The sequence below is a fragment of the Lolium rigidum genome, chromosome 6, assembly GCF_022539505.1.
Source record: "Lolium rigidum isolate FL_2022 chromosome 6, APGP_CSIRO_Lrig_0.1, whole genome shotgun sequence".
Taxonomy (NCBI): Eukaryota; Viridiplantae; Streptophyta; class Magnoliopsida; order Poales; family Poaceae; genus Lolium; species Lolium rigidum.
Window position 1 is genome coordinate 76,670,088 of NC_061513.1, and position 26,193 is coordinate 76,696,280.

Genomic DNA, 26,193 nt, shown 5'->3' on the forward strand with positions numbered 1-26,193 from the left:
GCCGGGCGTCGCCGGTTGCGGCTGGCTACCTGAAACATCGCTGAATGGGTAACACGTACTAGAACTTGTTTTTAGGAGCCTGATGCGGCGAGAGATGTGTGGATCAGTGAATCGCGTGCGCACTTCGTGTGGCACAGTGCTACGCAGACGGGGCACTGGGCACGCGGCGCTCGCCTATATAGAGGTCCTCCCGTCCTGTAGACTGTAGTCGAGCGAGAGAGGCAAAGAGGAACAGAGCTAGTTAGCCCTGTCGACCTGACGAGATACAAAGAGGAACATCTACGTGTGAGTCCGGCACTGGTGGCTCGGCTTAGCTAGCTAGTTAGCCACCCCGGTCCTGCCGGCCCCTGCCTTTTGTGTGTCAGGACTCATCAGGAGCTAGCAGAGCTAGACGCCATGGGAGCTCCGAGCCGGGACGAGGAGGAGGCCAAGAAGATGGAGGCCGGCGGCGACACCGTCGGCCAGAAGCTCGACGCCGGCGCACTCTTCGTGCTCCAGTCCAAAGGTGCCCTCCTCTCGCTCCATCGCCTCAAACTAACTACTCCCGCAGGCCCATCTTCTTCGCCTTTCTTGTTCCTCCATCTTTCTTTTCTGGAGCACGCGCGCTCGCCGGTCGAGCACGTAGCGTGTGTGTGTTCGCTTGCTGCCGATCGAGCATCAGTATCATATTATTATGGTCCGCGCGCGGACTGATCGATGCTGAGCTTCAGCATACCACGGTGTGCTTGCGACTACCTGATTTATTCTTCCAGATAAACTAGCTTGTAATAAGTAGCCAAAAAGTATAAACTACTCGTACCATATAAAGCCAGCAAGCACCAAGGCGATTTTGGCTATACTAGCGAGACGAAGCCGATGTTCTCGGAAGGTACGTAGTAGGCTGTAATTAGTATGATTTCGCCATTCTGCTGATCGAAGCAACTGCATATGGTTCCTGTCCTAGTAGTAATCGCAATATAGAACTCAGAATCTTCATGGCTGCACTCTCATATGCAGCCTGCTCATATGCACCAGCTAGCGTAGCAAAGCCAGCTACAGAGATGGAGGAGACCCACACGATGGGTTTGCACTTCTTTTGTCTTGTCCTTGACGGCGTCATGTTTCGTGCCCATCTATGATTTGCTCATCCTATGCTCTTTTTTTTTCCAAACCGATAGATTTTGCTCATCTCATCCTACAGTGCCACATCTTTGGGATCTCCTGATCAAAAGTTCTTGGGTGACGTAGTGGAAAGGATGCATGTTTGAATTGGCCTTGCCCATCTATCCTTTCAACTTTCAAGCTACTCCTTTCTTTTTTTCGCTATTTACTTTATGAGAGTGATGCTTTCTACGTACCTGTCTTTTCACTGCATATCTCTCTCTTTCACTTCCCCCCCCCCCTCTGCACTGTGCTCGCTCAAATGTTCTTTATCGGCAAAGAAAGATGGGACAAACAAAAATAGTACTTGCTGCATGCCGGGATTCCTGACCATATCATAGCCATACTCCTCCATGTGCACTTCACTTTCTTTAAACATGGATATCATCAACTAGCCAATCAGAACAACAATTACTCCAGTAACTAGTCAATATTATGCTACGTTAATAGTTACTTAGTACTAGGAGTGATATATTAGACTTGTACGATGTACCCCTCTGGCCCTCTCTAGTCCTTAGTACTTGGTGTAAGCAGTATTTTGACTACCTACCTCTGACCAATAATTAAACCAATTATTTGTGGGTTAGATTTTAACTGAGATATTTTTAGTTACACGTGAAGTTGCAACCATGAAAAAATGACGTGAACAATCATATTTGCTTTGTTATTCGTGCTAGCCATAAGTTGTAATATGATTTGCAACTGAAATTTGATTTCATCATCTAAACGAAAACTAAGTTAATACTCAGGAATTGCTAGTCTACTGAACTGCAACATTAAATTTACATTGTCATTCGTGCACTTGAGTTGCAAGTTGAATTGCAACTGAAATTTATTTAGTTACAAGTAAGATTGCAACTGAATTTTTTTCAATTGCAACTACAAAAATAACTCATCCAACACTATAGTAGGCATTGCAACCAACAATTAAAATCAAAATTAAGGCGTCTTTGGAATTGAACGTTGGGATTACCAAATGAACTCCAAGAAAAATCGCTCGGCGATTTACAGCCTTCTGTGCATGCATCGTGTGTACCGGTGACCGTCACCGGCGCGTCGTCGATACATCATGCGTGCACATTGCATACGAATAATATCGCGGAGGTAGACCTCTCGTAGGTCGGCCGGTACATTCGACGCTAATCATCATGCTTGATCCACTTCAGAGACGACGGAAAACAAGTGCGCGCGCGTGTAGGTTTTCTATCACGTACCCATCCAACACTATATAGTAGGCATTGGCTTGACAAATCCAATCTCGCCCGGTCTTCGGTGTTGACCCCTGAACCATATATTCGACTTTTTCTCCGATCAGTCTACCGATTTTCAGGAGAGGCATTGAGTGCGCTGACGTACACCTTGAGAAATTTAGCACATGTAACAATCAATTTAAGTATATGGGGCAATCGCCACATGATTTCTTCGATGTGATGCATGGTAGGGTTTATGTCGACGTAGACGGCACACGGCAGTGACATAGCATGGAATTCTTACCACCACTCGATCAAAGCTCACCCTCCAGCGACATTTTACCGATCGAGAGCAGCAATCTTCTTCTTCCCCAGTGGACGATCGACCCCATGACAGCATGTGCAATCTTCATGTGCATGCATGGCATCGTGTGTAGCATTGTCATTAATCAGGCCACTAGTCATGAACAGTCCTGGTAATTAGTTAAGAATGAACATGTATTGGCGTTCTGTGGATCGAGCAGTCCCTGACGTTGTTGACTGCATGCGTGTATGTTGCAGGTTCGTGGCTGCACTGCGGGTACCACCTGACGACTTCGATCGTGGCGCCGCCGCTGCTGAGCCTGCCGTTCGCGTTCGCCTCGCTGGGGTGGACGGCGGGGATGACCTGCCTCGTCGTCGGCGCCGCCGTCACCTTCTACTCCTACAACCTCATCTCCCGCGTCCTGGAGCACCACGCGCAACAGGGTCGACGACAGCTCCGCTTCAGGGACATGGCCACCGACATCCTAGGTCAGTATGTATACAAAGTTGCATGTATTTGTGTTAGTTTTTCCATAACATCACCTAAGTGAGAATAGCTTAGTTCTCGGTCTTTGAGAACTTGTCACACCCAATAATTAAGTAATTAACGCATCACAACTGTAGTGACAGTTTCTCACTGCCCGGTCAGGCCACCGCCGTGTACGGCCAAAACAGGTTCACGTCCATGTCCGACATTATGACACAATCACACAGCCGATCCAAATATATCGATGCTTTATCTTCCTATTCGTGGCATTATCCTGCCGTCATTCGGGTTTACTCCTATTTTGTTTTGAGTATAAATCCAGCGTTTAGTCGACCTTGACCGATCGAGCATCGGAGCATGATGCGAGACAAGCGCAGAGTGCACCGATAGGCACGGGACTACGGGAGGAGTGAGTGTTGTTGGACTAGGCCAATGGCCATGTGAGCTCGCAGGCGGGTCAAAGCACGTGGCCAAGGACTAACTCAATCGGACAAGCCGACAGTCAGGGTAGGATAGATTCAGGCTTTCAAGCTGAAGGAGTGGCATGCCATCACGTGAGCTGTGAGCTTCTTCCAATAATTGCGAGTCATGCGTCGCGCACAGGCGACAGATCTGGTCGACGCTGCCACTATGGGCCTATGGGTACTATCGTGGATTCGTGGCCGACATGGCACTGAAGAAACTTTCGAAGGACTCGCTCCCTCCGGAGGGAGTACTAGCATAAAACCACACTATGTTCCCCGAATGATACCAGTTTATATGTCTGGAAAAAAATCCACCACTTTCTCCTTAAAACATAAACGGAAATTAAACACGAATTGACACAGTTTCAACATGTGGGCCACATGTCAGAACCAATTTGCTCAGGTGGATAAGGGTCCACTTGACATCCCAATTAGAAAATCTAGGTATCCTGAAAAAAATATACTCCCTCCCTCAAGTTGATTGAGATTTCTTAAAATTTGAATGCATCTCTTCATGGGATGGAGAAGTAGAAGAAACCAAAAAACAAAACTAGGTGGTTGTCTCCTTCGTTGAACCGTTGGCTTGGCTCCAGCTTAATCATTGTTTTGCCCCGATTTCTACGCGAGCTCCACCATCGGGGCTCCTCTCTCTAGGTCTCTCTCTCTCTCTCTCCCAAGCTTGCGGCGGAGCTCGTGACCGAGTTGGTTGAGATCGAATCCTGGTGGCGGCCTGCGCTGGATCTGAGAGACGACTGAGGGATGGGTGGCTGACAAGGAAGAGAGGGAAGGAAATGGCGGCAGACAACGTGCCTCGCCAGAGTGCAGTGGTGATTGTGGTACCGGAGGCGGTAGTGGTGCCATGGTGGTTTTATTTTCAGATAATTAGATTTTCCAATTTCACTGAACAAATGGGCCATCTGTTCACATCAGCAAGTCCACTAGGTTCTCTGCCACGACATCATAACAGGTGGGTCCCACTCATCAAAAAAGATGTTATTTCGTGTTCGGTTAGCGTTTTGTGTCTTTTTTGCAAAAAACAAATTTCAGAAAATGTCGTGGATTTTTTCCGGTAAATCATAAACTGGTACAATTCAGTGAATTTGAACATCAGGTTGGTGGTTTACGCCAATAACTTCTCCCCCCATTCTATAATTTTTATCGCAGTTTTGGCTGTTTTATTTACAGAATATGTCTAGATAGATCCAAATTTGCAGTAAAAATTATGGAAGGGGGTAAGTATTACTGACATGTTTTGTGTGTGTGTGTGCAAGAGTATCATGTGTGCTAATGTGTGCATGTTCGAATTAACCTATAACCCACATTCTCTCTGATGCAGGGCCTGCATGGGGACGGTACTACATCGGGCCGATCCAGTTCCTGGTGTGTTTCGGGGCAGTCGTGGCGTCCACTCTCCTTGCCGGCCAAAGCATGAAGGTACGAACTAGTTACTAACTACGAGTCTACCACCGGCTGACCGGCATTGTGTCGGGCCGGTCACATCTTTAACGGTGCACTCAGGACATGTATAATAAAAGGTGTTCAGAGAAATGTTTAGAAATTTTGTCTAATCACTGGTGCTTATTTATCTAACTAGGCACCTATTATGTACAAATAAGAACCATTGCTTAACAATAAGGTTGATTATTTTTCTTAATACCCCTCTAAGCATCTTTTACTGTACATGGCCTTGCACGCAAGCACGATTAGAGCATGTATAATGCAAGATGCTTAGAAGAAGCGCTTAGAGAAATACACAAATTTTTGTTTAAGGGTTATTTATAATAGGTAGTTGCCTAACTATTATAAATATAACAGGGCGAAAGCCTATTTCGAGAAGGTAGATGCCTAACTACGCACTCTCTTCTCTACAAATAAGCACATATGCTTATGAAAATGCTTGATTTGTTTTCTAAGCATTCATATAAGCACCTAGCATTGTAGCTGACCTAAGCACTAAGCACCCTTTCATTGTAGATGACCTAGGACTCACATGTACGATTCTTACTGCAGGCCATCTACCTTATCGCTAACCCTGGCGGTACCATCAAGTTGTACGTGTTCGTGGCCATCTTCGGTGTCTTCCTCGTGACCCTGGCGCAGCTGCCGTCCTTCCATTCCCTCCGCCACGTCAACCTCATCTCCCTCCTCCTCTGCCTCTCCTACAGCCTCTGCGCCGTCGCCGGCTGCATCTACCTAGGTACGTACCCAGGCGGCCCCGCCGTCCACGAAATTTGTGCTAGTAATATGAAAAGTTTCAACTAATTAACGAGCTCTGCATGCATGCATACAGGGAGCTCCGAGAGGGCGCCCCCCAAGGACTACTCGATCCGCGGCGGCACCAGCACCCGCGTCTACGGCGTCTTCAACGCCATCGCCGTCATCGCCACCACCTACGGCAACGGCATCATCCCGGAGATCCAGGCCACGGTGGCGGCGCCCGTCACGGGCAAGATGTTCAAGGGCCTCTACCTCTGCTACGCCGTGGTGGTCACCACCTTCTTCAGCGTGGCCACGGCCGGGTACTGGGCCTTTGGCAACGCCGCGCAGGGTTTGCTCCTCAACAACTTCATGGTGGACGGGAGGCCCGTCATCCCGGAGTGGCTGCTGCTCATGGCGGAGCTCTTCACGCTCATGCAGCTCTCCGCCACGGCCACGGTGTACCTGCAGCCCACCAACGAGGTCCTCGAGGGCTTCCTCTCCGACCCCAAGGCCGGGCAGTACGCCGCGCGGAACGTCGTGCCCAGGCTGCTGTCCCGCACCCTCGCCGTCGCCTTTGGCACCACCATCGCGGCGATGATACCCTTCTTCGGGGACATGAACGCGCTCATTGGAGCATTTGGGTTCTTGCCGCTCGACTTCGCCGTGCCAGCCATCTTCTACAACCTCACGTTCAAGCCGTCTAAGAAGGGGGTCGTGTTCTGGCTCAACACGGCCATCGCCGTCGTCTTCTCCGCGCTAGCAGTCGTCGCTTCCGTCACCGCCGTCAGACAGATCATACTCGACGCCGGCACCTACAAACTCTTCGCCAACGTGTGAGGAAGGTGATGAGGCTTCACGCAGCACGCGAGGAGCGCCAATGCAGCATCATGGCAGCTAGCTGAAATTGCTACTCTGCATTCGTTACAAAATGCTGCTCGGCTGATCCAGACAAGTATCAAGTACATACCGAGTTTTGATCCGTGGATAAGTCATGTAGGCGAATGAGTGGGATCGGATAGGGTTCAGAACATCAATTATGTATACTCTGATTCTTCATTCACGAGAGAGGAGATCAAGTGTGCTCTAAAGCTCTTAGATATAACATCTTGACGCAAAACATTGTGCACCAAAATCTATTCAGATTACCCGTGTGAATTTTGGATCATGAGACACGAGCCTGTAGTAATAGCTCGCAAGTAAGTAAACAGTTAACACGGGTGTCTCAAATTTTCATACCCTGAAAGGGAGTTCCAGTTCAACGTTTCAAAACCGTGAAAGGATGGGTGTACTCTCCATTCTAAAAACAGTCTACATTCTAGCCTTAAAATTTGTTCCCAAATAATCTACATTCTAGCTTTTTGTCAACTACACCGAAAACGGAATGGTTTTGCTCTCTTTATTGGACGTTATTTTCAATATAGCTTTAATTGGTGGTTTACATATCTAAGTAATACCAATAAATGTAATACTAGTTTCTTATTTTTTTCTAGAATGTAGAGTAAACCAGAACATCAGGGTTACAGCCTACACGCACAGCGAAATGGTTGAACCAGTGTGATAAATACATAATAAACAACACCTTTTATTAGCCACACCATGGTCGATGGTGTAATACACAACTATTGTTACATTTAGTTGTAAAATGAAAAACAACATCACTCTAGCACATTAATCGAGTGAATTTCCGAGACTGTCAAAAAGCTATACGGGCTACATCAGACTGTCAAGTTGAGACTGTAGATCGGATATGGACAGCATACCCATAGACTGAATCTCGTCAGCTGAGTACTCTGACTTCACAAGGGATTGCAGCTGTATATGAGCCTCAACTATATTTGTCCTAGAGCACAAAAAGAAGGATTAAGAATAAATACACAGAAAACAACGACTGCAGTACATCCAGTGTTTGGGTTTCTTCAGTTTACAATCACAATTTTCAATATACACGTTAGAATTACACAGTTATTTCTTTTTAGGATTAAAGGTTAGTACTATATTCAGTTAAACCAAAACTTAGCTGCGTGTAGCTTATAGCACATTTCAACTTACTAAACAAGGGACTCCTGTGAAAAATAAGTCTAGCTGATGCGCACAAGTAAACAGTACCATGATTGAAACGATGTAAGGATGTGCATGGATTTATGAAAAATAGTGGAATAATAGGTAAATTTCTGCACAAATACTTGGGACCTTTCAGGCGTAAAAAATATATTTCTTAATAGACAGCTATGGTTAATACGCTCACTACGACGCCACAAGAATAGAAACAGGAAGAGGCAGAGCTGTGGCTGTAGGCTTTTATCACGGTTGTGTGAACTGCCATGAGCACGGTCTCCGAAAAAAGGATAGAAGCAGGGAAGTACCAAGTACTACCGCTAGAGACATGGAGCGAGGGGGGAAGGAAGGAGTAGCAGTGCAGCCTCGTGTCGGCCGCCACCTCCCCTCCTCCTAAATCCCGCCGGCCGCATCTGGACCGTGATTCAGGATTACCCATGCCCCAAATCTGAATTTGCTGGTTTTAGGGTTGCAATTTTCGGGTGTTACTTCTAGAAACCCGAAATTTCCATAGCCCGAATTACCGACCCGAGATTTGGGTAAACCTGAACGCCCACCGTGACCAAGTAACCCCAACAAGTTATCCCTACCATCAGGACTGATTACATGATCCAGTACAAGATATGGCTCAGGGCTTAGGATTTCAATCAATATACGCATATGATTTATTATGACAAAACCTTATGCTGGTAAGAGACTTTGGCCAAATAAGCATTACTATTGCATTGGATAAATAATGCCAGGTTATTCTCGGTAGGTGCAGTGAGATGTAGATCCTTACTTGATGGGTTTGAATAAAATTAATCTCGTCGATGGATTTTGCAAATACAACCTCATCTTGATCATTACTTTGGGAAGGTCTTCTTGAATAGCAGTCCCAACCTGCTTATCACAATGGATTTTTCTTCATAGCATATAGAAAAGCAGCATAGCAGTAAATCACATTTCACAAGATGTACCTTTTGAATGAGCTCTGCAACTTTATCAGGTGAGGCAAATGCTTGTGTCTTAAGGGGTTTTGCTAGAACAGAATCCAATTTCTGCCCCTGGCTACCTGAGGACAATGCAACTTTCACAGCAGTTACCTGCCAAACAACAAGTGAATCATTTTACGATCGACATTTTAGAGTACAGCCTACAATGATGTACTCCCTCTGTTCACTAATGTAAGACCTTTTAGCTTTTTTGGGGGTAAATACATGTATTTAGACATGTTTTAATGTGTAGGTTCACTCAGTAAATACATGTATCTAGACGCGTTTTAATGTGTAGGTTCACTCATTTTGGTCCGTATCTAGTCCAATTTGAAATACCTAAAATGTCTTGCATTAGTAAACGGAGGGAGCACGTAACATTGATTGTTCTAAGTATCTGGTTAAACATCTCAGAACCTGGCTTTACTGTTTGGTCCGAACTATCAAAGATGGCAAGATTAATACTACAGAATGGGACAGTCACAACCCACAACACCAAATAATTACATTTCAGGAGAACTGAAGTTATTACAGCAAGGAAGAACTCCACTTTACTCTTCTGTACCATACTAGCATCCCCAGTGTCCACGCGACACCTAAGTGTATCATGTTGTTTATTTTAACACCCTACCCACACGCAAAGCCAGGAAGCTGACACTTTTTTAACTTCAAAGGGATGAATTTTTCATTGATCATACCTTAGTAACAAAAGAAAGCATTGGGTCCACTACTAGTTTAGTGATGGACATTATGAACTCTTCACAGGTAGATTTAAGGCTTTTCTCCAGCTCCTGAAATTAAAGAGTTGTCGTACGAAAATTAGCTGAAATCAACAAAACTGAAAGAGGATTTGTGCAACTAGCAAACGGTTAAACAATCATCTCGGTGTTTTTAGTGTTGACATATTTGAGACATTGTTTAACAAGTGTCAAAAATTTAAGGACATGTCAGGTTGGCAAGCTGCACTTGCCAATCAGCACAGGCAAGGTCCAATATATGCTCACAAGTGTGCGTGCATCTCCGCTCTTTATTTCCAATGTTCACAATATGGAATGCCAACTTCCTAGTAGCAACTGATGAGAAAATAACACATCTTACAATTCTTCTATGCCAAAAGGCAAAACATCCGGCAGTTCAAGTTACTTACTTTTCTGGCGTCAATTTGGCTCTCCAAAACACGAGGAGAAAAGGTCCTAGCAAGTGATGTTGACCTTGACCAGTCAAATAGTGACACCTGACCCCTGAGAATCCTTCTTAAGTGATCCTGTAAAAGGAACATGTAATTTCCTATAGTTACCTATCAGATATGATCCATCTACTTGATATTAACATATGTAAGGATAGCTAAAAGATAATTAAAAAAAATTGGACCTGTAGAAGTCATGTGACTAAATCAGCCTCATTCTCCTAGTGTTATTCCTGATTGTTATTTCGGATTCTGGTGTTGCTTTCGTATTTTAAGAATAAAGCAGTTAAGTTTGGGTCCGCAAAGGACCTTTTAAATCGGGGTATCACAAGCCATATTGTATTGTTGAAAACGCTACTCAAGATTGAAGAAAATTTGATCTTTACTACAAGTTAGATGCAAAGAGAAAGTAGGAATGTGCGATAGGTTTTAAAAAGCATAGGGTTTATATTCTCTCTAAAGACTAAACGAGACGAGATATCGGTGCATCTATTTGGTCTTGCCAAAAATCACTTCTATGCTACAGGCAGAAACTCTGTCTGAGTTGTGCTGAGTGGCTGACCAATGCTCAAGTCTAATTCCGCCTAACCTGTAAGAGCATCTCTAACAGAGCCCGTAAAAGTGCAAACCGAAAAACTCGAGTTCAGTCTTCCGAAAACGTGTTTACGGGTTGTAAAATGGCTGGCGCAGAACAGACCCTGTAAACTGAAACTGAAAAACAAAATATTCGGAAAATCATCGTCTTCTTCGTAAGAACTGTCTGCGCCGCTGCGCAGATCTCCCCGCACGGCCACCGCACGCGCCCCTACTGCAGCCGAGGTCAGGCGAGGATGGTCCCTGTACAAGGAAGAGCCGAGCGCGGGGCGCAGGTCCGGGCAGCGTGGCCGGACGCGGCCGTGATTCGTGCTGCCGATTGACTATTTTTGACGCTGCTGCTGTGCGTTGCTGCTCATGCGAGCAGGCCACTGCGCGGCGCGCGCGCATGCTGCTAGCTGCTAGCTTGGCCGCTGCTAGCTGCTCTTCCGGCCGATGTTATCTTGTGTGGAGCTCGGCCGCTGCTGCCCGCCACCGCCTCGCGCCATGGCTTGTCGTGTCCAGCCACCGCGCGTCCCGCCTGCAGCCGTGAGTTTGATCGTGGTCGCATAATTTTGTCAAAGCAGCTAGAAATCGGTGGCTGGAGACGGTTGTACGGACGGCGGCGCTAGAAATTCCGGTCAGTTTTGGGCCTGTAAACCGCCATCCGGTCTGTATTAATAGGGGTCGAGTGTGAAACTTTTCGGGGCCCTGAAAAAAAAATTCGGGCCGGGCAGCGAGTTCAGTCTCTATTCTGCGCCACTTTTAATCCGAACCCGTAAATCGGCCGGAAAAATACAGTTCCGGCGTGGTTTACGGGCTCTGTTAGAGATGCTCTAAGCTGCTGCCAACGAAAGCAGAAAGGCAAGGAATGTCTTTCCCAATACTTCATTCAACTGGAAGACAACAAATGGAAACCAGACCATATGTTACCGCTCACCAGGGTGCACGAAAATACGAATAAAATGTGCGCACCAAGTCAAGGACACCTGTTTGGTAGACAAGAACACATATGGTCTCACCCAATATCAAATATAAATTAGACATAGCGACTATTTTTTGATTATTTTATGTAACAGGTGACAAATTATAAGACTGCTGGCATTCTGATGAGAACTACCAAATGTACCAGATTTTTTATTTAACATTTCAGATGGGCTAGTGGAACTTAATTTTTCACATTAGAAGTTAAAAACTATGTTCTAATGCATACTAGATTAGCATCAAATAAAAAATAAGTAAACACACAAGACAGTCTTTGAAATAAGCACCAATGGATATACCCATATATATAATGAAAGCAAACATAATCCATAACATCAGGCTTCAAGTCAAGAAATACACACAAATATGCGAAGGATAAAGTTGCACATACCAGCAAATGGGAGAAATCCAGCTCCTTATGTGTGACAGAGAACTCTATATCAAATGGCGCAATCTGAAAACATGTAATTTATGAGTTGCCAGATGGATTAACATAATCAATGGAACTTATTATGAGTTGCATGGCCACCTGTTCCCTTAAAATGAGCAGGTGCTTAATCAGGAAAAGCTGTCCATCCATGGGGCTTGCTCTTTTTGTAATGACCTTGCTTGCATTCTATTCACAGGATCAACAGTTTGTTGCTCAGATTTTTTTCAACAAAAAAATGTGACATGGTACGGAAACTGCAAATAGCATGTTTTTATATCACATGGACAATAGTAAAGAGAGTGGACCTGAAGGGATGTTGAGCAAACTTCTAAAGCTTCCTGTGACATTTAAGTGATACGTCAAGTTGAATGATCAGGGCATCAAGCAGTAAAAGAATAATTAACCAGAGATATTATCATAAGCTTTCAGAGGTACAATACCTGGGCTAAACCAGTAAAAACCGAAGATTCTAAGCAGCGATATAGCTTTGATAGGCACGAAACTGTTTTCTCCAATGGTCTGTACCAGGTTGCATACATGTCTGGGTTGTCATTAACCTACAAATAAGAAATATACTTCATTACCCTCTCTCAACGAGATCTAAATCTTTCTCATGCTCGCTGTTAACTCAAATCAGTTACAATTACCATTTTCTTAAATCAGAAGCAGTTATCATGCAAAAAGGCAATCCTGGCATAACTAAGGCCAGGGAGAGAGAGGGCAGGAAGTCTAAATTTTACTCATAAGTATATATGCAGCTATAAAAGAACTCGCAAACATGATTATACATACAAATTTTAGTAAAGGTTTTTATGAATGTACAGTACCAAAGGAGTTGAACAGAAAATAAACATTTGTTATTATTGCAATAAGAAGAAAACTAACATTAGCACTTGAAGTTGCTGATCTCTCAAGTTTTCCAGGATAATCCAGATCTTCATCAGAAGGGCGAAAGTTTGCAATCTGGACAAGAAAATAGACAATACATATTAAGCAAAAAGGTTTTGATAATTTAAACAACAGCTGCTTCATCTCCCCAAAATACTGACGATTGTGTGTTAAACAATGGAATGTAACCAGTTGACAGAAAACAAAAAACAAAGGTGCTAATATTGCGTAAGGTTCAATACAAAGTAACAGAAACTGCTATCCTATGAACTCAGACCTAATGATAAAGTTTCTTCCACTTCAGATCACCTTTTAATCCTTTGACTCATCCTTATGATGACGGTGTGGCAGATTTGGAAGCATCGCAACACAGTCATCTTCGACAACACGCTTCCTAACTCAAGTAGTATCTTCGACACGATTTGAACCGAGGATCAATCTTGGGCTGCCGCAGGCGCAATAGACTTAAGTACCCTGATCCCCACCACTGCTTAAATCTAGTAGGTGGAGTTGTATGGTCCGGTGTTGGCTCATCCTGAGCTTGTAAATTCGTAAAACTACTTAGATCTGTGGGCTGAGTTGTATGCGTTGAAATGCAAAGCTTTTTGCGTTTTCGCCAAAAAATTATTAGCAGACAGCATCATATCCAATTTGGTTTTTAAGGGGGTGACATGCTTGTGAAAAATCAAGGTAGATAAGTTGTAAAGAAATTATGGAGTTCCAATTACAAATAGCACAGTTTCTCAATATGTTACTTAGTGCAACTTTCAAGTTTATAAACAAACGTTAATATTCTAACAATTTCTCATTTTGTGGAAAATAACACAGTCAACATACACGTACTATTTTACAACTCATGACAAGCAAGCAACCTCCCATTCTCTCACTACTACCGTACTACCTATTCAACACATGCACAGCCTCCCTGTGTGCATAGATCATGTTCATACGATCAAAATGGACACCAGGCAATTCAAATGATTATTGTGTTATGTAAGGCCATTATAAAGTTTTCATTTGGGGCATTTCAGCTGACCGACTCAAGGAGATATGCTCACAATAAATATGGAAACAAACGATTAAATACACACTAAGCACTAAAACAAAGAAATATGCTGGCTGAAAAAACACAATGTGAGCCATCACAGAAGAACATATTTGAAATAGTACCTCCTCACGAATATGAGTCCGAGCACAAAATGCTAACCGCTCATGAACATCTGCAAGTATCCTCTGAAATATTGGACGCAGCCCAGCTACTGAATCCTCAGGTCTACTCAGTTGCTCCGCCAACACTTCGGCCTTCAGAATGTTGACGAGTTCACAGAGAGAATCAATGTTTCCTTCATATATTAGTCTAGGCCTCAGAGTATCATACAAGTGTGTGCACCTGAATGAAAAATCAAAGTTTGCCATATTAATTGAAACATTCAAGTTAAATCCTTGTAGCAAGTATTATATATCACAACTGTCACAGTAAGTTCAAGTTTATAAAAGTTGAATAATGCGAAAAAAAGCTCTTTGTATGCACTGAAACCTCACCCAAGAAGGCAAAAGAGAGTTTAAGTTGATGTTGATCATCAAGTTAAATCCTTGTAGCAAGTATTATATATCACTATATCTTCAGTTTTTCTTTGGCTATTTTACTTTGTTTTCATTCCATACGTTTCTGTTGGGTTTCATATCTAGTCTAGCCAAACCCAAATTGCTTGGGACAAAGGCTTTGATGTTATTGTTGTTATTTTACTTTATCTTCTCAGATTATGCTGGTTAGGGCTGTGGGCTCATTTTTTTGGTCCGCTGAATCCTTGTACTATAATATTTTGCAACTTACTTTCATCATTATTAAAATAAATGTAATTTTCAGTAGTGATCTCCCCTACTGTTCTCATACACAACATACACACACTACAACACATCACACGAATTTAGTTCTGATACGAGTAACATGAACTAGCATATCATAAAGATGCAACGGAACTTTGCCAAATAATTTGTATTACTCACATGTCAACCTGAATAAAAATAAGACGTTGCTACGTGCAAACTGCAGAGTTGCTAACATACAAAACATCAATACCTCCTGCCAACACCCAGCTTGCAGTATAACATGTGAATAAGATGTTAGGGTTCGTTATTGGCTGCTTCCTTGTTGAATGTTGATTTGTCAACCCAACTTTATGTTATTATTATGTCAAGTTTTTCTTGTGGGGATTATCAAGTCAAGTTGTGAACTGTACAATTTGTAGCTTGTAACTTCTAAGATAGCCAGCATCACGCAAATTGAAGAGACAGAACCATGAGGGGAGGAAATAATCTTACAATGGATCCATTAAAGGAGCCATACTTGAAGCATCCGATGCGGATGCTGGGAAGAAATGAGCAAAAAGCTGGTGCTCAAGCTGGCATGCCTGAGAAGCAACAGGAAAACTAGTAAATATTTTTTCTCAAGCAGTCAGAATGATATAATTATTACAACAATGAGAACAAATTAAACCGCAAGAATAATACAAGCTTTGATAAAATATAACCATGTGATACTCCAGATGCACGTTGAACAATGAGTAGAAATATAAAAAATAAACTATTTAACACACTTCATATGTGAACACATAATACTAGGTCACTGTATATACAGTGTGATGATCCTCTACTTTTAACTTTCCAGTATGTATATATGGTCACATGCTGGTGCTTGAATCTTTTTGGTAGTTTCCAGTAAGTAGTATTTATTCAGAAGTTTTGATTTATTTCTAATAAACTAGTTAGTTGGGAAAAAGGCTTTGATGTTGTCGTTGTTGTAACTAGTTAGTTGGTGCGTCAAGGGGTATTGATTAGAGATACAAGTGGGATCCCACCTAAATCCCACTTATAGTTCATCTTACACTAAAAAACACAAAATGAACAAAAAGTGTGAACGCACATCCCTTTCATGGCATATTTTTAAGAAAATGTTAATTTATGTGTTATGGCTTTGTTAGCCTCTGTTTTCGTCCACTTGAGAATTGACTGAGCATTTTTCCGGTCCATCCAATATATATTAATTCAAGATATGAAGGAATCCAATGAAAATAAAGCATATGATATAAGTTGTAACTTTATAAACATAAGAAAAATAACTAACATTTTGCTAAAAAAATAACCTAAATAGTATAATTAGCAAATATGTGGTTACCTCCATTAAATAGGCACAGCCAGACCTTGTTAAAGAAGGTAAGGCCTCATTTTTAGCAAACTCAGAAATACTTTGCTGCACCATGCCTCGTATCTACAAGGAAATCAGACATGGTAGGATATAATCATGTTAAGGTCAAAACAGAGTGCAAAGTACTACAATTTAAACTTACCAGGTACAGCCTCTGCTCACAAAACAAACTGTGACACTCTGAAAGAATCTGTGCATATTCTTTCTTAGCAGATCTACTTTCAATCTCATCAAAAATTGGTTTTAGCTGGGGAAAAAATCAGGAGCAACAGAATTACAATTGAAACACTACGAAAGCTTCATTAACATAGCATAAGAGTGTGAACAACTGGTTAACTTTTCAATAAACTACAAAAACTACAAATCATTTAATGAAAAAGTGTACCTCCCCGGCTGCTGCCTTGAAACGGACATAGATAAGAGATGCTTCCACACCCTCCGTAACAGCATTTTTGCCAGAACCACTGCCCCGGATTGCAGCTTGAACCTGCAAACAAGTAAAGCTATTATCTAGTAACTATTAGTTGCAGCACTTCTACCTACCAAATGCAGCCGAGGATACCTGGGCTGATGCAGCTTTCAGTGTTGACAGGACATGTGACCGGATCATACCTAATGCCCGAGACTGTAATACAAGAAGCAGATAATTATAGGGTTAGGCCACCTATTCGTTGTGAATATAAATGTAGTTTGCCTCACACAGTCCTTTACCTGAAGTTGGCGGAACTTCACCAAGTAAACAGCAGATTCAGCATATTGTGGATTATTTTCAACATATCTATATTCACCAAGAGGATAGAACCTGAGCTCAAAAAATCTCAACGCAGAAAACTAGAAACATGTCACTATTATGCAACTACTTACGAGATACAATCATCAAGCCGTTTCAACAGTGGGAGAAACTGTTCATTTCCAATGTTCATAGTCTGAGAATAAAAGCTAGTAGAGGCCTGAAAAGTAGGAATAGGTAAGTGAGCCATATGAAACAGGATTTACAATAATGCCTGGATGCCAGTATTTTGATGAACTGAAAAGTGCTTAGCTGGTGACAAAGTGTAGCCAGAAACCAAAAAATGTTTAGATCTCAAAGCTGTGGAATATACTTAATCATATCACTCAGCAGGGTCTTAATAAAATTAGCTACAAGATGATAACATGAAGAGCAAGGCACCCAATTCATATTTAATAACATTCACAAAAGCAGAATCATATTTACGTTTTATTTTAACAACCAAATCACAGTTCAGTTTTTGCACAAATGAATCCACAGGGTCCACACCAGTCACCCAGTTGAGAAAGAGCAAGGAGACAAGGATGCAAATACGAGCAGAAACTTCGGGAAGTATGTTGATCATGTAGGATGTCACTTGAGCTCATTGGTTCAGTTATAGAATGTGCGAATTACAGAATCCAGTACGTTTGGTTAAGGGTACTCTTATGTGAAGTGAAGAAGTTATTGAAAAGGATTTTGTTCAACCAAATACTTCGATGAAGTCAAACCCCAACTTATTTTCAAGAGATGTACTAGGATGCCAAATCTCACATTTTCCAATTCATCAAAGTAGTTTAACCTACTTCGGAGTGCTTCGGCGAACTCAATGAGCCTCTGTTTCTCCACCAACTGCATATGCATTAGAAAGAAAAAATCAGAAGAGCCACTAAAATGGCAAAATTGCAAACAAATAAGCCTTTAGGACCTTATTATATGATAGAAATAGCACACATATCAGCGAAGCGTTAAAAATGAAGTTAACAACTGCATCTATTGGGTGAAATGAAACATGTTTTTAGATGGAAAATTGATAATAGTCACAAAAACAAAGGATAATGGGAGATCATCAGTATAGTATTTGTTTTCTTAACTGTCCAGCTAGTATGAGAAACCTAAGTCTTCCTAGTCCTAGTGTAATTTATCAATAGCATAACTAGGATTGGTTCCCTCTGCTATCCATACCAGAGTAATTACATAACATGATAGTTTATCGTAATTGCATATCTCATAATATTAATTTCTGGAAAATATTTGGATCATATAGAAACTGCATAGAAGGAGGCCACATACAATCAATTGACAGAAAATGTCAATTTGTTTTGTTAAATTTCCAAGAAAAATCATCTTAGTTAATGAAATAGATGTTGTTGTTGATGATGAAATAAGAAGGGATGCAAAATATACCAACAATCAGATGATTAATATGAGATTCAAGCAGACCGGCAGGCAAAGGGCACTCATGGCATGTAACCTCACAAATTTTGGCAGTATCGGTGACACTCTTAAAGAAGGAATGAGTGCAAAATAAATATTGAATTAAAGATCATTTCAAGTGGAAATTGCACTGATAATAGTTAACTCCAACAAGAATGAGTTAAAGAGGCATACAAGTTGGTCACAAGCATCATGCAAAGTTTTTGTCTTTATGGCAACGCTGGAGTGCAAGGATTGCAGTTCTTCAAATAAGTTCAGTGTGTCATCGACCTGAATTGGAAATACTTAAGGTTAAACTGAAAGAAAGGAATGTATATGTTAATTATAAATTTCTTCAACATAACTCTAAAAGAAAGGTTTATAAGCCTACTTGTTTAAGGATACCATCACATGTGTTAACACGTTCCTCTAATGTACTCTCGTAGAGGCGATACTTTTCCTCCGTCTGACAAAAAAAGAAAAGGAGGGGGTGAAAACTCAACGCACCATCGCAAGTAGTCCACTAGTAACTGAATAACAGAATATGCACAAACCTCAGATTTCATAGCTGATTCCAGTTCAGCAAACCATTTGTAGAACTACAGGTGGTGATAAAAGTATTAGTTCGATCTGCAGATTTTTTTTCCTTCTATCCTTAGGCATCTTATTAAAGCAATAAAGAAGAGGAACAAATGAGAGTCCAAAATTCTCTAGTCAATAAATATATTATGTAGCAATGAAGGATAACTTACCTGATGTGTATTTACCAAGACCGCATCCATTGCACCCGCCTCCTCCAAAGCAGACTCTTTTTCTGGCATGGCCGTACCTCCATCTTCCTAATATAACACCCAGAAATCCATTTAAAACTGACACTGGTGCCGATGGAACATATATAATTATAATGCCAAAGGGGAACAGGAGTGCAAAGAGTACCCCCTTATAAAAGTTATAATAACACTGATAATCAGTTACAAGCAGCCATAAAATGGAAAATTATACCCCGGCCCCAAATGCCAGCCTTGCAAATCCATTTGACGCCCATATAAAAAATATCAGCAATTATCACACATCAAATACTTGCTAGATTGAGAAGCATGAGCTAATAATGTCATGTTACACCGATCGCCGTTTTTTCTATTAACTCACGACATCCCTGTACTGTACGCTCTATTACAGCAAATGAAATAGTATCTTGGATCCTTGAAAACAAAATTGTCAGGGCTCCCTTACAGCCGAAGCACAGCATGGGGACAAACTAAAAAACCAGATTACGGTGGCACTGACGAGATCTCAACCAGTGACGCGTAGCATAAATGACAGGTGTGAGATCCGGCGTCTTACCAGATTGGCCGGGAACGGCCGCTCGGCGACGGCGTGCGAGAGCGCGGAGATGGCGGCATTCTGCTGCTCCGTGAGCGGCGCGTTCTGCAACAGGGAAAGCGAAATACGAGGCCATCGGATCAGATCCACCGGACCGTTGATCGCAACCGGAACATCGAGGAGGAGGAGGGAGGAGGGGGCCTTGGAGGAGAATACTGACCTTCTCCCACGCGTACGCGAAGTTGTAGCCCTTGGAGACCGCCCCCGACTTGGGCAGGGTCGCCGGCGCCGTCGCCATGGACATCCTCGGCGTGAGCTCGCGCCAAACTGGACCCTTTTCTCTTTTCAGCCGTGAAGGAAGCCTGAAAGTGTAAGCCAGTGAGGTTTACGTCTTCTTTACGAGGAGACGGAAAGTAGTACTCTTTGAAGTCGTCCGTTTCGTGTAAGCTGGACTCGGATCTTTCGTCGGACCATGCGGCCGGCCCATGCGCCGGCGACGGCGGCGCGCGGAGGCCTGGCGCTGTACGAGCTGTACAGGGCGGCGAGCCGCGCGGCGGCGCCGGCGGTGCTCCTGTGGCGGCGGCTGCGGGGGCTGGAGCACCCGTCGCGATGGCCGGAGCGGCTGGGCCGGCCGTCGGCTGCGCGGCCTCGCCCAGGCTCGCCGCTCGTGTGGTTCCACGCCGTCTCCCTCGGCGAGGGTATGGCAGCGCTCCCGGTCGTCCGTCACTGCGTCCGCCTCCACCCAGGCCTCCCTATCCTCCTCACCACGACGACTCTCTCAGCCTTGTAACTCCACCACCACCCTCTTCTGTTCATGTACTAATGTCCTCATGCTCTGAACCCCCTTCTTTGATTCGGTGTAGTGAAGTGATAAAGGATTTGCTCCCAGATGCTGTCATATACCAGGTGAGTTCGGATTTTGCTCGCGCGTCTTCAGGGCTCTCGGGTTGTGCTAGAGTCGATTTGACGATGCCATCTTCCAATGTAGCGCATTGGAGAGATGTTTAGTAGAAGTGTAAAACGAAAACATTTCTTTCTAATTCTATAGCATCTGCGAGGAGGCACCTATGTTTTCAAGTGCTCATGGATGTGAGTCTGCCTAACTAATATTCAGTTAATAAGTACCTAGCTAATAGTAGAAATGAACCATCTAAGCATTGGTGCTCGCACTTAACAAAACAAATTTGATTCCTGAAATCACACGACACGTATCATTAAAAAACAACTAGAGACAGTTGTGGTGCTAATTTATAGAAGTGGTGCTTGATTACGCAACACCGGACCAGTGCTTAACCTTAACTGGTGCTTATGCATATAATTCTCTAATAATTAGATAATCTAGCCATACAAAACATCCTTCTCTGTTCAGCTGTTTCACTTCAACTTCGTAAGATTCTGTTGTAGTTTTGATCGTTACGTTGTACTATTTGATAGCACATGCACAGATTTATGCAAAAAAAAATATTAAAATGCAGCTTGTTAGATACACAATGAACTGTGAGTTGTTTGATTCTTGGTATTCTTCCTTCTAAATTCTAATGATGCATTTTATTGGGGTGTGCAGTTTGCACCTCTTGACTGTCCTGACGCGATAGAAAGTTTCATTGGATACTGGAACCCAAGTTTGATACTTCTCATGGAAAGTGAACTGTGGCCAAACCTCATTATGTCTGCAGCAGAGAAAGGGGTGAGCAGTTCTTTTATGATTCTTGTGCATCACCAGCTCCCTCTCAATGATCATTCCAATATTCCAATTTCTATTTTCCGAGCTGTCTTTTCTAAATTTCGTGCATACACGAGCAGATCTTATTGCCTCTGTTGTCCACTAGTGTCTGCATCCTTCCCTAGCTAACTGTTTGTTGTTGAACATGATTGGCCTGCCTATTTTCAGATTGCGGTGGTTCTTTTAAATGCCCGTATGTCATTGAAGTCTTTCAACCGTTGGTCAGTGCGTCTAGGGTTGCCATTAGTCTCTCTGATGCTCTCTAAGCTATCACTTGTCATCCCATTGGTAAGTAACAGTGGAGGTTTAATCCCTATTTTTTATGTGCAACTGTTGCCCTCGTCATCATTCATTTTATCTGGTGCAGAGTACTATTCAGGCTGTTCGTTTTCAACTGCTGCATACACCACCACACAAAATCCATTTCGCTGGCGATTTAAAATATGGTATGCCCTATGTAATCTTTTTCTCCAGCCATTCACTGTTTTGACAATACATTTGGTAGTGAACTGTGACTGGTGCAATTCTAAAGGGTTGTCTGAGCCGCTCAGGAGCTTGAAAAGATAATCCTGTTCACAAGTGGAATGATTTATATACTGACTCGTGTGGTTTACCTAGCTGTTGGTGACGTTGAGACTGGGGAGAAAGAGCTCAATACAATCAAAGATCTGCAACAGCAGTTCAATGATAGGCCCATCTGGATGGCAGCTTCCATTCACAAAGGTGAAGAAGAAGGTAAGCACAACGGAAGTGCACCTTTTTGTTATTAAGTGAATAGCTACAGCTAATTGTACATCTGTCATTCCAATGAACTGTACACAGGACTGTAATTAACTATGCCACTATGTGGTTGTCCCTGCTAGCCTAATCTCTTTCTTGACTTCTTTGCAGTACTCTCCAAATATAGGTTTATACACTGCTAAACTGCTGTTCAAATCAGCATTAAGTAAAAAACTTGAATGATGAATATATTCATGCAATCTTCAGATGGACATTCAAAGGGTTGGAATTGCAAGTTAAAAAATAGTTTGACAGCTGTTTTGAGAAGGACTTGGATTAGGAATGGGGAGTACATAAGAAGATTGCCTTTAAATTATTATGCTCGTGGAATATGTCTTCATAATATTTAAGGTTGCTTAGTCAACTGATGCTTCTGTACTCTCCAGCTTCCCAATATATTTATAGTTATAGCTGTTTGTTTTAGGAGTCGCCTTTTCCATCATTTCATATCCTTCCGAGTGGTCTTCTGTCATATCCTTCAGTATTCCTACTATTCTCGCAGTACACCAATCATGGTAAAATACCTTGCACACTAGCTTTTGAGGAATAACTTGGAAAATTTTATTTCCTAGGTCATTATGGTAGTGATCTCAACATAAAAACGGTTTTCACATGCTACCTTTACTTTTGTTTTCTTTTTCAGTCATCCTCCGTGTTCATCATGAGTTAATCAAGATGCACCCTTCCCTACTTCTAATTCTCGTGCCAAGACATCCTCGGGACAGCAAGGATGTTTCTTTAGTATGTTGATGGTGCCTTTCTTACTCTTTCTATATTACCATGTTTAGTATATGAGCCAGTTCCTGAGTCAACTGTTAGTTATTTTGATTAATTACAAAGGTTTTTTATTGTCATGTTATGTTGGATACTTGAAAAGACAAATCATTGTAAACACTTGAGATGAGAAACAGGTGTTATGGGAATAAAAAACAAACTGTCCACCACCTGAAATTTGAGAGTTTTCTAGAGCATGGTAGTGTAACAGGCATGAAGAATTTCTTTCTGTACTTTTTGCAGACACTGAAGAAACAGAAGTTCAATTTCGTGCTGAGGTCGACAAAGGAAGTGGTGTCTTCAAACACTAGGGTGTACGTGGTTGATACTTTAGGTATGTAGTATCTCTTCTTCAGAAAGTTTGTGCCTTATTTCTGTACAAATCACCTATAGCCTTTTTGAAGTATTAGTTAATGGCAGAAAATATCATGGAAAGCAGGGGAATTAAGAATGCTCTACAAAGTCACTCAAATAGCAGTTGTTGGGGGCTCATTTTTACCTAGCTTAGCTGGCCATAATTTTTCTGAGGCTGCTGCAGCTGGTTGTGCTGTTCTGACTGGTAAAGCAAATGTATCTACCTATTTGAATTTGAATCATTTATTTTCAAAAAATTCAGAAGATATAGAGTTTGACGAGTTGCACTGTTTTCCAGGTCCCCATGTTGGACATTTCTATCATATGCTGGTTGAATTGTGGCAAATAAACCCCTTAGCTGTCAAGCAGGTGACAAACTGTTCTCTACCTTTTCCTTTTATCTTAACAACATAGCTACTTTGCATCATTTGTACTGTATATTGAATGACTTACTCCTGCACAACAGCTGTATCATGAATAGTTGTATTTTTTTGTTTTTGGGTTTGGCTTTCTGTACTTCGGAAATTTGTTAGGAAGTAATATTTATGTTTAACAGGGTGAAACCCCTACAATTCTTCATAGAATGCTCTTCAGAGTTTAGACAAAAGATTTTGCGATCGCGCCTATTAGAATAATGATGTCAATGTTCTTTTTAGTTGACAGGAGAAGTAGAACTTTTGGAAGCACTAAAAGAAATGCTTGGAGATTCCAAGGCTCTGGAAGCACGTCAAAAAGCTGCAAAAGATTCATATTCCATTATGTCAGATGGAGTTGTGAACCGTGTATGGAATTTAGTCTCCATGTTTGCTGTTGACTCCCAGCAGAAACGTGGAATAGTTGATTAAGCCCCCCGTGCTGCAAGTCTCTAAGTCTGCACAACATTTTCTTATCCTGATTAGCAGCATTTGACACGTTGACATCTGATAATGGATTTATTCAGCGACTGTTTGGAATACATGGAGACCCACTCAAACACATTACTATCTGCCAATCGATTCCTTTGGTGACTGCTTCGGAATACATGGCAACCCCCTTTCCTAAAAGTAGGAGGTTTCAAGAATTTCTTTGTACAATTGGATGTACAGGATGACAGTGTTGAATCATTTTGCAGTATCCATGTACCTAACATCACATGCCTGATGAGTGGTGAGTTGGTGACAAAGGACACATCTCATATTATAGGCAACTTGTCCCTACAGTCGCTTGAAGCTGAATGAACAGTATAGCCATGCTATTTTTTTTTTGTCTCTCTTTAATTTTCCCCTTTTTTGGAAAATCATGCTGCACTCCTGTTATTAATTTCTAGTCACGTGGTTGTAATTCTCTAGCGCTTGTCAACCTGATATGTTGTAGAGACTTGTAACGGTTGATCCTCCGTGAACGTTTTGCAGAGATTTGGAAATCGAACCCTGGTTATGGATGTAAACGGAGGTTTAGCGCGCCGGTTTTTTGCGCGCCTGTTGGAGATGCTCTAAGTGCGCATGTTTATCACAATCAGACCTGCCAAGTAGGACTCATGTTCTTTTCATGCTTATTCGTCGTCCCGTGCTATCGTACAGGTTCAGGGAAAAAAAAAGAGAAATGGAAAACTTATGAGCAGTGATATTCTCCTGTTCTATGTACGGACAATCTGCACATTAGCATGAGTCAGCTCTGCTCCGTCATGCAATGCACATTGCGTGCTTCAACTTCCTAGCCGTATAGAAAGGGACAAGGTCATGATCTTATACCTCATAAAGAAAAAAAGAAAACAAGGAACGATCTACAAATTTGGTTTAATAACGCACAACTCGCAAATGAACTGCGGAATACGAATTTCATGAAACTTGAATTATGGAGAAAAATAATGTGTCTTCTTTTGGCTATTCCTGACTAACTTGTATGTAGTTTGACCGAGATTAGAGAAGATCAAATACCCGCTCCACATCTTTTTTGCAAGTTTCTTGTTGTTTGGCAAACCTCTTCTTTTTCTCGGTTGCAGGCTCCCGGATGGTCTTCACAGGTGCGGCCCACTCAGTGTTGTCATCAGCTAGATAATACTACTTGGTGTAGGCATTGTCATTGATCTCATAGTTAACACTCAAGCATTGCCTTTCACTAGCATGAAGAATAGAGGAGAGCGCACGAGGACGTTGATGTCATTGTGGGAACTAGCAATGTCAAAGAATAAGTGCCAAATCCATAGATCATGTGATGCAACTGCCTCAAGAATAACAGTGCATCCCTCCACATGCCCGCTACACTACCCTGCCATACATAGGCGCAACTACTTGAAAAATGGTCCAGGTTTTGTACCTCAAATTCGGCCACGCAAATGGACGAACTGGTGTCAATCCCAATTGGTGGGTGCAAGCCGACTGGCGACGCAGGGACTAGTCCTGGTGCTGGCAAGTGCGTGCAATGACGCCGACATGATTCGTGGCCTTCGGCGAGCAGCGGCCTAAGCAAACGATGTTGGCAATGGTGAGGGGTGCGGCATGCGGCGGCTCAGCGGTAGGGTTGCGTCGCGAGAGGGAGGTACGAGATGGTGCATGATGGCTTGTGTGCCACTGTCGGGCGGGCACTGGGTAGTAGGAGGGGACACACGCGGACGCGGTGGCCCTCCGTGTCGACGCATTGCCAATCCAAATTTGAGCCGCAAAACAAATCGCCGAGAACAGGTTGATCTGTTTAAGCTGGACCGTTGGACTAGGGTTTTGCCTTCCGCATGCCCGCACGGAAGACGAACAAATTTGATCCATTTTCGTGGGACGAAGCTGCCGTAAGGACACATGTTTCTTCGACCTTCTATTTTATCTGATATTTCATAAGGATAAACCACAGGGATGGAGGGTTAAGACACATATGCAGTTGACACCATGTACGTGAAGTACATGGTCCTAAACCATACTCTTAGACTGCACTAGATGGTCATTAAAATAGATTTACAGGAGTTCAAAAGTTCCCAGCTGAACGTGCTCCTGCGTACAGTCATTA

General features: G+C 42.6%; 3 protein-coding genes across 3 annotated transcripts; 2 read left to right on the forward strand and 1 right to left on the reverse strand.

Moving 5' to 3' along the window:
• The first annotated feature begins 275 nt into the window (after window positions 1–275).
• LOC124665085 (GABA transporter 1-like) lies at window positions 276–6,951 on the forward strand. The gene is made up of 5 exons (XM_047202487.1): window positions 276–505; window positions 2,892–3,122; window positions 4,921–5,018; window positions 5,595–5,781; window positions 5,875–6,951. Exons 1-5 carry the CDS (start codon window positions 397–399, stop codon window positions 6,618–6,620), a joined length of 1,371 nt encoding a protein of 456 aa, XP_047058443.1. The 5' UTR covers window positions 276–396; the 3' UTR covers window positions 6,621–6,951.
• Window positions 6,952–7,341: 390 nt separating this feature from the next.
• On the reverse strand, window positions 7,342–19,891 carry LOC124666187 (conserved oligomeric Golgi complex subunit 3-like). Its single transcript, XM_047203534.1, has 25 exons — window positions 19,807–19,891; window positions 19,608–19,691; window positions 19,016–19,102; window positions 18,818–18,862; window positions 18,655–18,729; window positions 18,459–18,554; window positions 17,622–17,699; window positions 16,943–17,028; window positions 16,790–16,856; window positions 16,641–16,703; window positions 16,464–16,565; window positions 16,221–16,325; window positions 16,049–16,141; window positions 15,196–15,284; window positions 14,044–14,263; window positions 12,871–12,948; window positions 12,426–12,542; window positions 12,291–12,323; window positions 12,085–12,171; window positions 11,947–12,009; window positions 9,960–10,076; window positions 9,511–9,603; window positions 8,798–8,923; window positions 8,620–8,720; window positions 7,342–7,623 (listed from the first exon to the last, which is right to left on the reverse strand). The coding sequence occupies exons 1-25, from the start codon at window positions 19,888–19,890 to the stop codon at window positions 7,494–7,496; spliced, it is 2,319 nt and encodes a 772-aa protein (XP_047059490.1). The 5' UTR covers window position 19,891; the 3' UTR covers window positions 7,342–7,493.
• A 167-nt stretch (window positions 19,892–20,058) lies between these two features.
• On the forward strand, window positions 20,059–24,205 carry LOC124665099 (probable 3-deoxy-D-manno-octulosonic acid transferase, mitochondrial). The gene is made up of 11 exons (XM_047202499.1): window positions 20,059–20,372; window positions 20,450–20,492; window positions 21,151–21,273; window positions 21,478–21,597; window positions 21,677–21,755; window positions 21,928–22,044; window positions 22,733–22,830; window positions 23,107–23,197; window positions 23,303–23,422; window positions 23,516–23,586; window positions 23,874–24,205. Exons 1-11 carry the CDS (start codon window positions 20,059–20,061, stop codon window positions 24,060–24,062), a joined length of 1,365 nt encoding a protein of 454 aa, XP_047058455.1. The 3' UTR covers window positions 24,063–24,205.
• Window positions 24,206–26,193: the final 1,988 nt, after the last annotated feature.